Genomic DNA, 18,379 nt, shown 5'->3' with positions numbered 1-18,379 from the left:
GTTTACCCCATTGCATTCTGGTAAATGCAATACGCTTACGTGCAGGTAGTGATCTTATCTCTAGACACATGTTTCTGGGTTTAGCCCTTCATCAGTAGAGAGCATAAGTAGTAGAAAGAAAAGAAAGGTCATCTTGGGTTGCTAGAGATAACAGCCCACTTCATCTGTGAGTGATTTCATTCTGCTCTTTTACTAAAAGCATGTCCACTCACAAAGTAGTTCCTTACAGTGACTGGGTCACCTATGACAAGATGTTCTTTTTGAGAACAAAAACATATTTTTACTATTACCCAATTTTTTTTAAATGTTGATAAGGACTCTGAAGCAGCTCAACAATAAAGTTTTACATAAAACAATTACAGAACAAGCATTGACATAAACCCCAAAAAGGCCGGCATCCGACACCAATTCTTGTTTATAAACTTGTTTCAAAATTTTAATGTCACTATTGATATGCCTTTCTTATCAGGGTGCCACATTGCCATTTTGAAATTCGTTTTAATATATATGCGCAGCTACATATTATAACCCCTACTTTTCACATTTCCAAAGTTCTTGCTTTATGTGAAAATATTTCTTCAACAAGGAGATGGAAAACAGAGCTAAACAGTAGTTTTCCTTTGTTATTGGTTAAAGAACCCAGTTTGCATAATACTTTTTTGGTGATACACACGGCTACATATTATAGCCCTTACTTTTCACTTTTTTAAAGTACTTGTTTTATATGAAAAGATGTCTTCAATAAGGAATCAGAGAACAGAGCTAAAGAGTAGTTTTAATTTTTTATTGATTAAAGAACCCAGTTTGCATAATACTTTTTTTGCTGATAGATAGCTGGCTTCTATGGTGGTGGCCCCATGTTAGGATGAACCCGAGTGAACTGAAAGAGTTAGGTCATCCATAGCTCACAGTCTTTAAAATGCATGAGAGAAGTACATGCTGCATGGTTTTTTTGTTAATCTTTGGCATCCTCACAGCGGGGATGCCAGTTTTGCAACTGAAGCAGAAAAGCATTTGGGCTTTACAGCATGCCATTTCAGAGTCATTACAATACACAGCAAAAGTAAAAGACCCTGGCAGACTAGTTGTGGCATACCACAATGGCGTATTAAGCTTTAGAGCAAAGAGGTGTAATCGAAATGTATTAAGTACTAATGGTTACAGCAACACATTCTCCCACAGTATGATTGCACAAGAGCACCAAAGCCTGATGACAGCTATATTTGGCCAAGGTGGAAATATCTCAACTATGTGTGTGCTATCCATAGTGATTTAGCTAGGTGGCACATAAGTATTGCAACAAACCACCTGAGACACTATCACTGCTGCTTAACAACCTATAAACCTGCTTGGTTCACTTTTTGATGTCCTGGATAATTGGCCCTTCTAATAAGGGCATAAGAAAAAATTAGACCCACTCAAACTAAACAGAGGCATTGTCTCGCGGCTGGATGATGCAAAAGTGGATTTCTGCGGGAAATGGATTTAACATTTGTAGGAATTCTATTGAGCAAGTTGACAGTGGAAGTGAGCACAGATTTATTGTGCTATGAACCCCTCGCCACTCCCAGTACAAATAACCAGTCTTTCCTCCTCATACACGCTCTGGCTCACTTTTTGGTAACTTGGGTGAATGCAAGTCACCCAAGTGTAAGAATGGGTCACATAGATGGCCCACTGCTTTGGAAATATCCGAAGGGTGGATGTAAATTACAAAGACTACAAGTTGGAGTCAATTGTAAGATGGTTGGATGATAGTTCAGCATGACAGGATGCCCTGAAGGCAGCCTGCTATGATCATGGGCTACAAAGCAAGTAGACTGGCTGACAGCGGACAAAACACCAGCAGCCTCTCAGAGCCCAAGCACTGTAAGATCAAGCACAGGCACTCTAATAGCCATCCATCAGCAGTCCACGGAGTGGAGTGCAAAAGTAATTGTCAGTGGCAGGATGTAGATGAGGCTGATTGCCAAGTCTCCCAGTTGGTGCTGCATTTTGGGGAGAAGATGTGGAGATTGATGCCCACACATGGGCCTTCCAAGACACATTGAGCCAGTGAACCTTGGGATTTCACAATGTGTCAGCACAGACTCAAAGTACCACGGCAGGCTAGACGCCAATGTAAATCTCATTTTAATGCACAGCTTTGTTTCAATCTCTTGGTTATAGACAGCATGCTGCAATTTAGGTTACATTTTAGCTTGTGGCCTATTGCTCTTCCTATACACTTTACTGGCCTTACATTATCCTTCGCTAGATTTCCAGAGTCAAAATAATCAAACAGAATATGATTATTGAGCAGAGCTGAGACACAGCACCCAGAGGGAAAACAGTGGGACTTGCACCCATGATGCAATGATTACCAGTAATGGAAAAGAAAGACAAAAATTAAGAATAGAGGAAAATAGTACTCCACCATGGTAATTCTCAGCTGCATCCTAGTTGTTCCAGTACCCACATCCATTCCTAACCTTCCGCAAAAGAAAGCACGAGAGTCATTGTTTTATTGTTTTGGCACTTTGGCAAGGTCAAGCAGAGGAAGACAGAGAAGGTGCCATGTACTGAGAATGGTTAGATGAAAGTTAAAGCATTGGCAAGCAACGTTCCACGACCTCAAGGTGATCCTCATGTCCTTTTTCTAACATCCACCTTAGCCACAGCCTACTTGGGAAAATGTATCATTACAAATGAGGTGGCAATGCACTGGGAGAATTCAAGAAACTTCAGGTGGATTAGCAACAAAGAGGGCCAACAGAAACATTCTGAAGTTCCATTGTCCCCATTGGCTGGTTGTGAATAATTCTGGTGTTTCAATAACCTTGCTACTGTTCTTTTCATCAAGATTCTTTTTTTTATTTTTTATGTTCTTGTCAGTTATGACAAAAGAGCCCCACCAGATTTGTTCCTTTTCAAAACAGTTAACACCACCTTAGACCAAGGCTTCCACACAATCTGCTACACTCTGACCTTATTTTTTGTCACTTTTGTGACAATACTATGTTTGAATTCAGTGCCATCAAAGACCTGTCCCTCCATTCTTCCCCTTTCCGACCTGTTGATGAACTAATGAGTCTTTTCTTTAATGATGTTATGCACTTTACGTAAATGCACTGAAAACACACAAGTAAAAGTCTAGGGAAAAACGTTATAGGTTAACCTTTTTATGCTGTTGCCAAATTAAATGAACTGAACGTTTGAGTTTCAGATCAACTAACTGCGTTACGTTTCAGCACCCTCCCCTTGAATTTACATGCTGAAAGAGAAATATGGTCTTGTTTAGCATTTAGAGCCGAGGACTAGTTGCTTTATGGCTAGAGTGGCCCATCCTAAAGAATTGTCGATCGCCGACTCAATGCCCCCTCATAATGGTAGTCTGGTTCACAGTGCAGTATTTATTTTTGCTTGGGTTTGCCATAGTTGTCATGATAGTCCAAAAAGGAAAAATGCAAGTAGCATAGCTTTGGATGGATGGATCTTCAGACTCCTTTCCTGCCATGCCAGGTCCAGGCAGTAGTTTTCACGACAGTGCAACTGACTGGGACTCAGCCATCAGGAAAACTGTGTTCACACACCCTCCAGAGGAGGGAAGGGGAACTGAGAGGATGGTAACAATTTGTGGCATATCTTCCATTAACACCCACATCTACAGTAGTCCCAGGGTATGATGTTGATACACAAGTCTCTTTTTCCCATGACTATGTCTTTAAGTTTTTCATTTGTATATTTGATGTACCCATCCTCATAAATTTCTTGCAAAAGCATCCTTCTGCCGAATGTAGATACAATAAAAAGTAAAAACATTAAACAGATAAGACATAAATTCAAATGCTTCCATAGAATATAATGGGAATAAGATTTTTCATTGCAGTCAATGGTGAAAGAAAGACATTTCAGAAAATGTGTTAAAGTCTCTTAGTGAGAAATGCTCAAGTTGGCCTGGTGGTGAGTTTGTGTGGTCAAATATAATTTAGTTTAAGGAAAGTTAGTTAGCAATACCTTTGGAATTGGCATATAAGATGGAGTGAAAAAAAAAATCAGCAAATCATTCATCACTGGAGGGCAGTAGCTGAATAGACCTTACCAGGCTTACATTGCAGTCACAGAAATGCTTGCTGGCCAAGTTTTGCATACTTGGATTTTCTGTAAGCAGAACAATGTACTACTCAAATCCAGTAGATTGCTCCTTTTTAGGTTTCGCCTAGGCCATCCGCTGTATACAGTATAGCGGGGGAAGCTCCGCCCACTTTCCAGCCATAAATTTGATTGGCTGCAATGAAAATTCCTGCATTTTGATTGTTTTTTGGCGTCTTAGTCCTGCCTCCTGACTGCCATGGCGTAATTTTTCCTCTCCCGAGGCTATCAGCCCCTTTACTACTAAAACCATTTTGCTTCCCTGTCTCTCCTCGTTCCCTTCCGCAATCTGTAATTTTTTGTACCTCAACTACCCCCTCACCCCTCCCGTTCGTGCCTTCTTTCATGCCGGCACTTCCATTGAAAATGCAATAGGACTCAGGGAAATCAGAGTCCTGTTGCATTTTCAATGCTTGTTTGTCCTTTGATTGGTTGGTGACTTTGCACTATATTTTGTGGGGTGGGGTGTTCTTTGTATTTTGGGGTATGTGTGTTGTTTGTGTTTACTGTGTTATCGGGTGGATTGGGTGCATGCGTAGTATATTTTAGAGTGCGTTGTGTGGGTGTTTTAGTGAGGCAAATCTCTTGTGGCACTTTTGATTGCGCGTTTATTCTGTAGTTGAGGGCAGGGTGCGTTGTCATGGGGCGAGCGCGTGCCTTTGTCGATAAGGATGACGAGGTCGGTGAGCTTCTGAGGGAGCAGGCTTTGCCTACGGGTGATCTGCGGTTTTGGCTGCGCTTCTAAAGTTAGAGGAGACAAGCGTTGGGAGCAGCTGCCTCCTTCCCCCGATACTCTTCACATTTTGAGCTTCTTGTGTTCCCATAGCAGCTTCCCACACACAACATAAGGCACCAAGGCTGTTTCCTCCTGAGAACAAAGTTGGCCAGGCGCACCAATGCAGATATGACTCTCTGCACAGCACGACATTTCTCATATTTAATCATTTAGAAAATGAAAAAATGCAGTGAAATAGACAATAATATGGGAGTGCTTATAAAAACAAATGCAGCGCTGAGGGCACAGCTATATTGAGCCGCGGACGACCTCACCTTGCCGGAGCACATTCTGCCCTAGCATTTGCATCTCACCTCTGTCATGACATAGAGATACCCTAACATTTCACGCTCGTACCAGGAGCGGCACACATCTTTTTGGGTCAACTGGCATTTTTCCCCATTGAAAGGTCTCCATAGTGTTGCTGCATTAGCTCCGTTAAGAAGAAACCATTCAAGCTTCGGTTTTATCATTGAAACATGTTTGGGAGTGCGGGCTCCTCCCCTTGTGACAGCCTGGTGGCCAGTAACCAAACGTACAGCAACGTCGCATCATCTTCACAAGTTTTGTGCACTTCTGTGGCATGTGACCTCTTTCCCACCCACATGCGATGTGGCCTCCCATAACCATTCCACCTCATCGGATACATACACGGCTCTTTCGTTTTTTAGCACCCAAGATGATATGCTGCATTGCTAAAAACGTTTAAGGTCCCAAAGGCGAAACCGGTTGCATTGCAAATGCTTGTTTTAGATAGTTGTTGCTTTGTTTTTGGGGTCCTCCCATGGTTCTCTGCAAAGGTAACTTTTTTCTCCAGTGACAGAATAACAGCTTGTTGGTGCTCAGGTGTGAATACTAGTACTAACTAAATGTTGTTTGTAGAATTTAGGACTAAGAAATTCAGCGTACTTGAGCAACAGCTTCTCAGGGGTCAACATATACTGTGTAAAATGTTAAACATTCTTTCACAACGTTCAAAAAGACAGGGGCAACAGGGGATTTTTCTTGTATTCTTGTAGGTTGCAAACACATTTACCCCCAGGACCACACAACTACAATGAAAGTATTTACTGACTTGAGAGATACTGATGCCAAGCATCAGGTTGAAAATGGCATTTGGGTGTAAGCTTATTCTAACATATTTAAAGGAGAGAGCACAAGCTCTTTAGCAGTGGTTAGAAGTTGTAAACTTAAAAGTCAATAAAATTGGTTCAGAAAACAGAAGGGTGAAAGCAAAAAGATGTGGGATGAACCTTCTTCAAGGGCCAAATCCAACAGTCCCACGTTGCATGGCTTTGCACCAATTGGGCAAGTTATGGGTTTCCATTTTTCAATATTAAGAAGAACAATTACAGATTAAAATCCTCTGCAACCCCATCATAGTTTTACTGGTTAAATACCCCGTGAGTAAAATATCACTAAGTCATCTAAAGATGATTTACATCTTGATGTTAGTAGCATGACCATTGTTACTTCAAAGGTGGAGGACTAAACTAATTCCTTGGTTTTCAGAGTGGCTTAGGAAAATGAAGAAAGAAAGGAAAAGTAAGATGCTTCTCACTCCAGGAATGCTACTAAATTTACCAGACTGTTAGATCAGTTTGCAGATGGTATCGATTAGGATGCAATCAGTGCCTGGGCACATCTGAATTAATAAAATAATCTTGCTTATCATGGTTATTGGAATTTAAACTTTGGGAACCATATATATCCGTTTATCATGATCTATTTATATTTATGAATGCATTCACATTTTAGAACTTATTTAGTACAATAATGCTACATACATGTATTGGTAAAATAATTTAATGTGTTAAGGTTTATAGAAATATGGATTATGTGCATTGTAATATTATTTATAACTGAATGCATATCAATGTATATATTTGTTTTCCTTTTTCCGTTCTTGTTTGATTAAACATGCCTCCCTCCGAATAAAAAAAAAAAGGCTATAACTTCAAACTCAAATCTCTGTGTTACATGAATATGAGAGAACAGCCATCCCTTATGGTGAGCTGAAAGTTAGGGTCATTGCATGGTCCTTCAGTAGGGATAAACTGCTTTGGATTACTCTATCAAAAGATCTAATAAAGAATGTAGTTAGATCTGAGATCAAAATAATTTGGAGTTTATTAGACTAAATTGGTGATGCAAACACATCACATGTGAGGATCTGAATATAAGGACACCTTATCAGTCTGATAAACTGGCATATTAGCCTAGGATCGAAAAATTCTAAAACTTGCAAACAAGAGTAAACTCTTTCTTGAATCTGGTCGAGGGTCTAGAATGAATCCACTGCATAGAAGGCAGTTTATGCCTGAAATATTCTGTATCTTCTCTAACCTGCAATTGTACTGTACAACAAATGTATAACTTTTTCAAAAGCAATGAAACAGAGCACCGTTCTGTAAGCCATCTTATCTCACACTGGCGCATCCTGCAATTCATGAAAGGCCTTCAGGTAGAGTTCATCTGTTAGATCCCTTGCCACTGATTCAGTGGCTCATTTAATGCTCATTAAGGAGTGACTATGCTTTTGTCTGTTCCTCAGTGACATCTGATCATACTCAGAGCAATAGAGAAGATAACATCAATGACAGCTGCTTTAAAGGAAGACAATCTGATATCATAGACAATTGAATGTTATAGACTGACCTTAGCACTCTGATCTTCTGGATAAAAACAAAATAAATATGTGATCAAATGAATTCATTAAAAAAATTAAGTGAAGCGTCATAGTTTATTAAATAGGTTCACATTCCTAATGAAGTAACCATTGTCCGTGAAATAACTGTTGGGAATTAACTATTACTGGAAAAGTAGGCTTTTCTTAAACCTTGTTATAAATAATATCAAATAAAGACTTTTGAAATCTATTTATCACCTGCCTAATTGACAATACAATCTGTGCCATCTGAACTCATAAGCCTACACACACAGAGCAGGTGTTTATCGTCATCATCAAAAGTAGTAAACATTCCGCACAGAGTAAGGGGCCTCAGCAGAGATGACCAATATCACTCCTTTTGACAATGCCAGTAGACTCCCTTCAGGCAGAAATTACATTTCTCTTCTCAGGATTTTAGTAATTATTACCCTTCCAAACTCTTCCTGAGGAGACACTAGTCTTTTATCAGTGTTAGTATTGCCATAGGTATTGCAGTTCTTTGTTGATGACTCTGACTATTGAATAACCTTTCATCTATATCCAATGTCTCCTTTTTCACTACATCAGAATACTCAGCCAGAGTTGGAGAATGCTTGATTAGGGGTTTTTAAAGTGTGAGATTAACCCAGAGGGTGTCCTTGCACCAGCAGACCCATATCACATCAACATGTACTATACTTGAGAGAAAATGTAGGCTTTAAACTTATTACTGTAAAGCAATGCATGTAATTCTCTTTCCTAAGTCCGGGGGGGGTAGGGGTGCTGGAGTTCGGGGGATGAGTTCAAAGATTAGGACTCAGGTACGAGAATGCAGGTCCTTCCGGCTCTTGGAGATAGCCAGCACTTGGGACATAGGAACAGAGTTTCAATTTCAGATAGGCAGGGCCAGAGGCAAAAACTATGATGGCGAAAACACAAGGCTTTAAAAGAGATTAAATATTGTACAGGGAGTCATAGTATTTTTTCAAAATGAGGTGAGGCAGAACTCCAGGGAGGAAGGTGCGGGAAAGCCTGAGGATTAACCAAGTATGGTTTCAAAACTTTAACACTCAATTTACAGATTTCGTTCTTGGCAATTCCTGATGGCTTTAAACAAGGTCGATGGACCTTTGCCACCGTGTTCTGAATGAAGCAAGAAGAAAATATAAATTAGGCTTATATCATCGACAATTAGAATTTTAGATGTTCAGTCAATGGCGAGAGGTTTTGAAAGGTTTCAACACCTTTATTTATCTTAAAAGATTAGTATTGCTTTTGTAGTTTTATTTAAATGAGTCAATTTACAGAAATCAATAAAGAAATTGGTAACTGACAGCATAAATCAATACAAGGTGTTCCATAAAAGAAAATGTCCCTAAACTAACTAAGGGACCTATCCAACTCTAATGTGGAATTCATTAATTAACAATTAATTAATTACTCTAAATAGAACCCATAAAGAGTTTTTGGAAGAGCAAAGTATGGATAAAATGGAAGTTCTCATAAAGAGTTGCTCTGGAAACTCAGCCACGTTCCCCACAGTTGCAGTAGCAACCATCAATAATAAGATGATTTCTGCAGTAGTATTGATCCAAAAGAAAAGATTTTTAAGCATGAGCAAACACAACTCACCAGGAGAAGAGTAGCAAGGCAAGGATGATGGGTCTACCAGCATCACATTTTGGCTTCTCCAAAGCCTCTTCTCGACCAGCTAGAAACATTTGTTAATATAAACTGAGAAATATTGTAGCAAACAATATTAGGCGCTGATCCTTCTTATCCAATTATATTCTCTCATCAGATGGTGTTGTCAAGGATCCAATGTCCCTTTCGTCTATTCCCACAATAAGCGTTTATGCTGGTACATTAGTATAACACTGTCTCAAAGGTCTTTACATGGAGGAAAGTTCTCATGAGAATCTTCTTAACTAAGCTAAAGGATGCTCTAGGTGTTTCAGTATGAGTACAAAGGCCAGTTTAGAAAAGCGGAGGCAAACTTTCAATATATTCTAATGAAACATACATAAATGTCTAATTCATTATTTATTTTAGCAAACTCTTTGTATTCAGTTTCTTTTTATTCAGGCAAACGATCTGATATGGAGTGAGGAAGCTGAGTGAATCACATGATAGGAGTCAGCAAATGTGTTAGTAAGATGCTGATGTATGGCAAATGATCTAAATAAACATTTATTAAGTTATGAGCAAATGCCGAAATGATAGGATCTTGAGGTGCACGTTCTTTTTTTTTTTTAACACACTTTATTGATGACTTTGATATTCCGTACAATGCAATGAGTATCCTACAGAGTCAGTCTTTTGTAATTGTAGTAGTTACAGCATATATGTTACATGCAAATTCTGTATATTTCACTCTATGCAATATATAGAAACGAAGGACAATGATCTCCAATGACATCGTTGGTACTAAAACATTGTAGTCCCAGCACAGAGATTGACAGTATAAAGCCTTTACATTTTCAATTAACAAGAAGAACCTATTCAACCGTGTCCCCTCCCTCCCTAGTCCGCCCAACCCCGACTCCTGGTCAGTCTTACTTCAGCTTTCATATTAATCAAGATAGGATGCTAGTGGTGTATAACTCGGCGGACTGTAGTGTCCTCAAGTTATAATGCATGGGTTTGGGTCTCGGAACATACAGCTAAGGAGTTGCAGGGCGCCATTGTGTGTTATGGGGTTGGGGCATCCTGCTGGGGTAATAAGTCAAGTGATTCTAATTCAAGCAGCATAACCTTCCAGTCCATCGAAATGGGCTGCTTTCTCAGTCCTCTCTCTTCCTTTCTGCGAAGAGCTGCACCCTCTGCCTTCCCCCACTGAAGCATGTCAGCCTGCCACGTGGATACCGTGGGACATCTGGGGGACTTCCAACTCATGGTGAAGGCTCTCACTGCTAATATGAGGGCCAAGTCTACAAACTTTAATCGCACCTTCTGCGTCTTTGTGCATCTACGGAGGCCTATGAGGCAGTTCAGAGCATCTTCCGGGACCGGGATTTGTGTGACTTCGCTCAGAGAGTGGCGGATTCCCACCCAGTAGTCTCGAAGGCAGGGACAGGACCATAGCATATGAAGGAAGTCCGCCTCATCTCTTTTACAGCGGGGGCAGCAATGGGAGGATTCTGGGAACATGCGATGAATCCTCTTAGGGGTAAGGTATAATCTATGAAGGACCATCGTCTGGATGAACTTCAGTTTCGCGTTACGCGATGCTGTTTTGGGGTGTTCCAGCATGCATTTCCAGGCCTTGTCTGTAATTTCAATATTCTGAAGGTGCACGTTCTTAAGAATAATAGCTTAGTACAAAGGAATGTTTACGCATATGTTCGATATTCTAAACATTTTAAGTACATTTTCCCTGCATTATTAAATTACTAATAACTCTTGCGGGTATTGGTTATACATTAGAAGAATTCTTTTGCATTATAATGGGAGTACATTATTTTGTGTGTCATTTCTAAGTGAAAACATTTCTGCAGCAGCTTTTAAACGCATTCTAAAGGTGCAGTTCTAACATTGGGTTGTAAATTGAATGTCAATTTTTAACTAATTTCTTCCAAAGGCGAAATAACTTGTACGCAGCAGTATTTTGCGCAGTCTGGAGCTGCAAAAGGAGATAGTTTGGGATTCCCAAATTAAGGAAGTTACAGTAGTTCAGACGCAAAAGAGGAACCTGTACTTCTCCACAAAAGATGGAAAGGCACAAATAAAAGATTGAATGCAATGTTTAGCTCTGTACAAAACAGCAAATTGTGTTATTGGATGTGCATGAGATGGCGGGAAGCTAACTTGGGTACAATGCTTAGTTCTTTAGTGATGAAACCTTCCCAAAACTGTTGTTATGTGTACCACATTATGAAGAATACCACTAAACCGAAAAACACAGCCTAGCACACCATTCGTCCAAACTGCCTACACATTAGTGATTACTACAAGCCTCTTAGAAATCACATCAAAAATACACAAACGGGCTAGATTACAATACAATACTCTAACAGTTGTTATCTGCATCTATCCTGCGCCGGGAAACCCCTCCCGGTAGCTGCATGCATTATAAGCCTGTCAAGTAAATGAATAATACATTGCTATTATGAAATTTAGAAGTGCATACATGGTAACCAGTGGTTATAGTGACTTTTGTGTTACTCTGTTATTAAAACTGTGACACAGGCTATTGCTGTATTAACACATCTATTGTGCGTAACAATGTGTTTCTATTTTTGCCATCAACAGCAGACTCCGCGGATCAAGCCCTAGTGCTGAAAGAAATTACTGAGACGGTATTCGACAGCTTCACCTTCCACTCAGTCACCATTCAAATTGAACAACAAGTAGACCAGAAGCCAAACTGTACCTTTTGCCAGGATCTGAAAGAGTAAAGCAGACAGTTTAATGTACCAGAACAAACCACTGCCTTTACAAGTCAATGGTTATCGCTGTGTACTCAGTGTCGTCCATAATGGGCCAGTCAACAAGAAAGCACAGTGCAATCCAGGTGACATGACAGCATAAAAGAAAGATACTTTTCATTAGTGAAGCTATTTAACCAGAAATATTTAGTAATTTTCTCATTGTTTGCAGTACACTAAATCACTGAAAAGCTTCAATTTGGTGGTGTATGGCACATATGGTGTGCTCCCATCAAAAATAAAGGCATCAACTAACATGATAAAGTAGCCTTATCATGGAAAAAAAGTCTGTGCTACGATGGATCAGATTAATTACCTCTAAAAGAAGAATTAAGATCCAAAATACTTCTGTAAATTTACTGCATTTTATTGCAGGATGCAAAATATAATGGACTTGAGAATTAATGCATCATTTTACTGCAAACATTTAATCACTAGTCTGTATTTCCTCCTCCACCTTCCACAACTCATTGATACACAGACCAGTCTAAAAATATATATGTATAAGAAGAGTGAGAGAGTGATCACCAAGCAGCCTCACCCCTTTCTGGACATCCATGAGAGAAGTACTAGACTGATTGTTGTGATGAATGATCCACTTCTGACCTTCAAATGGATAATATTTTTAAACTTTGTTTCACATGCTCCCAAGTTTGGACATTCTCCACCATAATTTTGTCTTTGGTTGGTTGGCCTTGGTAACAACCACTAACTGAGATGTGCCTATATTTTCTAAAAAAAAAATCAGAATTACTGTGGTTTCTTATGGGTGTTTCAATGTGGCTCCATTTGTAGTTTTACTTGCTGACTCCTGTTTTATTCCTTCACATGTCTACACTTTTTTAATGTATTGTGTTCCAGTTTTCAATTTTATCGTTACTAATACTCTAAAGTTATGCAATGCTTCTCACTTTTCAAACAACTGACATAATTCATGATCTAAAGACTGCATTTGTTTTCAATGGTAATCATGTTGCCCTGAAAATTGTTTCTTACTTACTGTAAGAAATTGGGTTATTAGTTGCAAAATACATGAGTCCTTCACAAGCAATACATCCTCAGTTATTTCTTTACTGGGAACCAGGTACCCCATTGGAGCACTTGACTCTCGCAGGGTAACGCAGGATAGCAGTCCAACGCCTACTCAAAGGAGGTGGTGTGGCCTAGTACTCCCAGCCCCAATCATTATCCAGTCAGTGCTTTTTTCTTCTAAAAGGGAAAACTGCATTTTACACACACTGCTAAATACTTATGAAAATATACAATAAGGTAGATGAAAATACCTTTGGTGCCACCCGCAGAGTAGCTGGCACGACAGCATGTCATAATCAGAAATCACAGCACTCCTACACATACGCATAGAAACAATATTATAGGGTGCAATTATAACATGTCAGGCCTAATGGCTTTTTAAAGGTGTCACCACGGTCTTAGAAATAGACAAATAGCTTTTAAAGTCTTTGTAAACCACGTTAATAACATACTCTGATGATACCATCTCTCAGTGATCTTGATTAACGTGTTATGACCCACTGTTCATGTAACCATTCAATAAAGTATTGTCAATTCAATCTCATGTGGACACAAGTACTTTTTCTACTTTTGATATGATGCCACTGCAGTTTTAGGACCAAACGATAGGTGACCCCTAACTTTAAGACCCCGTGTACAAAAGTACAGGGTCCAGGAGTGCTTAAAAACATATGAAGCCTTTCCCAGGATCATGGATTTATTGCCCTGGCACACATGGATCTTATGGGGCACTCCGTGGCCCCTCCGAAGAATATTTTATTCACTTTTCTTTTGTCGTATTCTCTGAAGCTGTTTCCTTTAGTTACAGCACAGCCTTTGGGTACTGGGTGCCCATGACCCTGTAATGGGGCACCTGATGAATGCTTACTTCTGGCCAGTGCAGGGAGCCCTTCCTGTGCAAGTGTGGAACCCAGCATTGTCTCTCCCACCTGTACAACTGAAGGTGGATCCTGCAGAGCTGGCTGTGCCTCCTCACTCCCCTTTTACAGGCATGGGCAACTGTGAGGGATTACACAGTGACCTTATTGGGCCTGCAGCCCCTACTGGTCTTTTTTGTCCCAGGTGCCCCAGAATGCAAATGATTGTGTTAGGCTCAAAGGTAATGGGGTCCCCAGAAACAAAAGTGATCTCAGGGAGGGGACCACAGGCATGCCCCCTCCACATAAAAATGTATGACAGTATGTTGCACTAACCCTCGGAGTTTGATTCTCCCAGGGGCAATCCAGCTGAATTTACATGCTTGGTAACCTGTCTGGTGCAGGAACTAAGCTTTAGATGTTGGTTTCTCCACCCTATTGTGCTGATTTTCCTCATTCTGGTGTCGTTTTGCCCTTGGCGACCAGCTCTAGGCCCCAGGAGCATTTTCTTCAGGCCGCTTGGCCTCTTAAGGGCACTTTTAATTGGGGTTTGATCTTTGTTGCTCCCTTCACCAGGCCTGCCCTCTGCCTCTCTTCCTGCCCCATTCCCCAGGTCCCTTGGCTCTGGCCATCTTGCAGAGTACCTGTGTTTCAGGAGTGGAGTCCAACTGGCATGGCCGGGAGAGACCCTAGACCTGGCAACCAGCTGAAATCAAAGTCCTGAGGTCCTTCTTATCAGTGGTTCAGGGTCTTCGTCATCCCAGCTAGGCATTATTCCATTGTCACAGCCCCAGGTCCAGTGTCTTCAAGTGTCTCTCCCTTGTTCAGGTGTTTGTACGTGGGTGTGGGTAGGTATCTCTGCCCAAACCTAGGGTGCCACAAAATCACTCCACCCCACCCCAACCCTCCTGCACAGCATTCTGGAACAATTAAAGATGGCGACTTTAAATGGTCTATGAAACATTTTACCTGGGAGTATCAGTTCCACCCCCAACTGATATAGCTGCCTGATCCCTTCCCACCAAAACCTCAAAGGGACGCGCCTCCTGTGTTGGGCTCCAGAAGTTTGGCCTTCCTCCTTTGTTTCTCTGTGCTTACGCTTGCCCAAGCAAAGTGCAGTGTGAAGAGCTAGTTAGCACTTGAAGATTTCTTACCCTCCCCTTCCCTTCCCAGGAACTGGGCCAATCAATGTGAGGGCCCATTGTGTGATGAGGCCTTTAATCCTCCTGCTGGCCAGCAGAGTAATTAACTTTGTCTAACAGGCGGCTGAAGGCTTGGAATCTAATTGTGGCTGAGACATGGAAATATGACAATTCTCAAAGTGGCAGTGCAAAGGAGTACAGTTATCATAGAAGTGACAGTGGATCTGCCCTTGGTGTGCATTTTTACCCCACAATTGATACCTGACTGGCATCTCAAGGCCAAAGTGGTAAGACTGTGCAGTAGCGCATATTTCACCCATAAGGTATAATGCAGTGAGCACTACAGATGTACACTATGAATGCCCACTCACATTATAAGGCTTGCACAAGGTCAGCACCAATTCTTGAAGGATCCCTTCTGTGACAGGCTACCATGCGCAGATACCAGGCTGGGCTAGATGGTAGTCTCACAAGCCCTGCTCATGTGTGCACACGCATGTGCTCACCTGTTCATATGTAACCAGCCCAGAGCCTATCACTGTAGCTGTGCAGCAGTACCCTATTCTTAAAAGACAGACACTGGTGGTTAGCACTCTCAGTTCATTTCCACAGAATTTACTATGAGCGAGACTCAGTTCATGTGACTCACTTAGAGTAAAAGTCCAAAATCGGGTAGTCAGAAAGTGAAAACCCAGGGGTATTAAATGGATGGAACCAATTTCCTAGACATTCTGTTCCATTTTCCTGTTGTGACAAGTCTTGCCTTAACCCAAAACGTGTAGGTGGTTAATATTACATAAAACCAACAACCAATGGAGTAGTCTCACATGAGCCCTATACTGCAAAAAGCAAGTTCAGTACAAGAAAATGCTAGCCTGGTCCTAGCACTTAGACAGAAAAACATTCAGGTGTTTCCAGTCGTTTTCCAACATATCAGTCAGCTTCTCTCTAGCACTACACAAGCTCTTTTTGACTTTTAGAGCTGTGTTGGGAGGCAATGATAATGTCACTAATTTTAGATTTCAACTCATGTTGGTTTGTTCAGAACTTTTCCAAAATGTAATTTGTCACATTATGCAATCTGTCACACATTCTTTCAATTACAATGATGATATACTAGTATTTGGGGCCTCATAAAAGGAACATGATAGAGCCCTTACACAAGTGTGCTGTCTACTTGCTGATACAGGTCTTACGTTGAATGCTGAAAAGTGTGTGTTTCACAAAACAAGCTAAACATTCTTTGGGCACATTTACTTGGATGGAGGAATGACTCCAGATCCATCCAAGGTTCAGGCTTTGCCAGCCAGTAAGAGACACTCGAAGACAATGAATGCCCCAAGGAAAGTTTCATTTATCATAAGTCAGAAAATTGCTAATATGACCGAGATAAGAAGCGCGACGCCACAACTTAACACAGAGCCGTCATTCATACAGTACGGTAATGCTATAGGCAGTGGCCACCAGGTACAGAAAGCGCAACAAGCAGAGACAGCCAGGTGCAAGAGAACGCTGCAATGGGAAGCAGATAAATGCAAAGGAATGCTAAAGGCAGCAAAAATCAGGTACAATGCAGAAGTTTGAAAGTGATGAAGAACAAGAGCAAGAGACAAAACCGCTACTCACCTCCAAAGAAGAAGATGGTGCCTCACCAACTCTGGTTGGGCAGGAAGGTCCGTGTACTAGTCAGCGGGCTTGCAGTGGTGATACTGGGCCAAAAGAAACTGAAGGTCAAGTGCTGCCTAAACAGCATAATCTTGGCAGCAGCTGCAGAAAACAGCACAAAGTACGATGGTTAGAAATGGGGGTCTCTCATTGGCAGAGGTAGGTACCTTTGTCCAAATAGGAACCCTTGCTTCTAGTCAGGGTAAGGGGGATACACACTTTAGATAACCCATGCTCACCCCCTTGGTAGCTTGGCACGAGCAGACAGGCTTATCCCAAAGGCAATGTGCAAAGTATTTGTACCAACACTCATAGTAACATAGTGAAAACACCACAAATGGACAACACACCAGTTTAGAAAAATAAAATATCTTTATGTAAACTTAACAAGACCAAAACGACAAAAATATGACTTTCAAAAGCTTTCAAGAGCTTGTACCATAGAAAACTATGGATGCGTGATATTTACACAAAGTACCTGTAGTTACGTCAAAATTCACAAGGCCAAACATCCGCAGAGTGAAGAAGCGTCAAAAACAAAGAGATGCGTCAGTTCCTGAGACCATGGGGAGGCGATGCAACACTTCTGCTGCACGCAGGAGAAATGATGCGTCGAATCCGGTCTGTAGGGGAAAGTGATGCCTTGATTCTTCGCGACAGTTCCGGTCTGTGGGTGATGCATCAGGAAAACTTGCCGCACAGGTGCGATGCGTGGAAATCTGGGCAGCGTCGGTAATTGATGCTGCAGCGGCGAGCGGTGCAGCGTTAGTTTTCTTCAGCTGCGATCCCTCGATGCGTCGATTCTTGCAGCGACGACAGGTGCTGCGTCGGTTTTCGCAGTGAAATAGCAATACGTGGACATTTTTCTCGTGCCGTAGAGATGCGTCAGAAAAACAGCCGCGAGAAGAGCGATGCGTTGTTTTTGTAGTTCTTCAAGTTCCTTCTCTCTTCCAGCTCCCAAACAGCAGCAACAAGCTCCAGAGGTCCAATACTGGCACAGGTACCTCCTGGCAGGTCAGAACTCACAGCAGCAGAGTGCAGGGGAGCTGGGGGTGAAGTCTTTGTGTCCCCGAGACTTCAGAACAGGAGGCCAGCACACACAGGCCCTTGGAGATCTCCTTCAAGCAGGGGACACCGAATACAGCAAAGTCCTTATCCTTTCCTTGGCAGAAACAGCAACTGCAGGCCAACCCCACACAGCACACAGGAAAAGGGGCTGTACTTCTCCTCAGCCTCTCCAGCTCTTCTCATTGGCAAAGGGTACTCGTGAATTCCAGGCATGATCTAACAATCTGGGGCCTGGACCCTTCTTTTTATTCAGTAAATCTCTATGTTCTCTCCTGGCCCAGGGCTCTGAGCCCAGTCCAAACCAGTTCTGGGGGGCACTTTGCAAGTGCACAAAAACCTCAATTTTGCATTTGAGCCCTGGCTTCAGACACACCACAGGGGGGCGGAGCCATCATTGTGGAAGGCAGACACAGCCCTATTCAGGTGCGGGTGCTACTCCTCCCACCACTCCAAATGCAGATCAGGCCTATTCAGCCTAGCCCTGACTCATCCAGACTCTCTGGAGCCACTGCACCTCCCTGCCCCTGTCACACCAAAGCCAGACAGTCAATATACATCCTGGCAGAGGCACACTGGATGGCTAAGCAAGAAAATACCTACTTTCTAAAAGTTGTATTTTCAAACACAGAATG

At 41.7% G+C, this 18,379-nt stretch overlaps 1 protein-coding gene across 1 annotated transcript in view; it reads left to right on the top strand.

Annotated features, from left to right (window-relative positions):
- Nucleotides 1-13,497, top strand: part of SLC30A8 (solute carrier family 30 member 8) — a 292,123-nt gene extending 278,626 nt beyond the window's left edge. Inside the window, exon 8 of the mRNA XM_085604072.1 lies at nt 11,808-13,497. Coding sequence (XP_085460198.1) covers nt 11,808-11,953 — 146 coding nt within the window. The 3' untranslated portion in view covers nt 11,954-13,497. The remainder of the gene's footprint in view (nt 1-11,807) is intronic.
- The last annotated feature ends 4,882 nt before the right edge of the window (nt 13,498-18,379 follow it).

Source organism: Triturus cristatus, chromosome 5_1 (genome assembly GCF_964204655.1).
Source record: "Triturus cristatus chromosome 5_1, aTriCri1.1, whole genome shotgun sequence".
In the NCBI taxonomy this organism is placed as follows: Eukaryota; Metazoa; Chordata; class Amphibia; order Caudata; family Salamandridae; genus Triturus; species Triturus cristatus.
The sequence above is the reverse complement of the archived record's forward strand: the minus strand, read 5'-3'. Positions and strand labels throughout refer to the sequence as shown.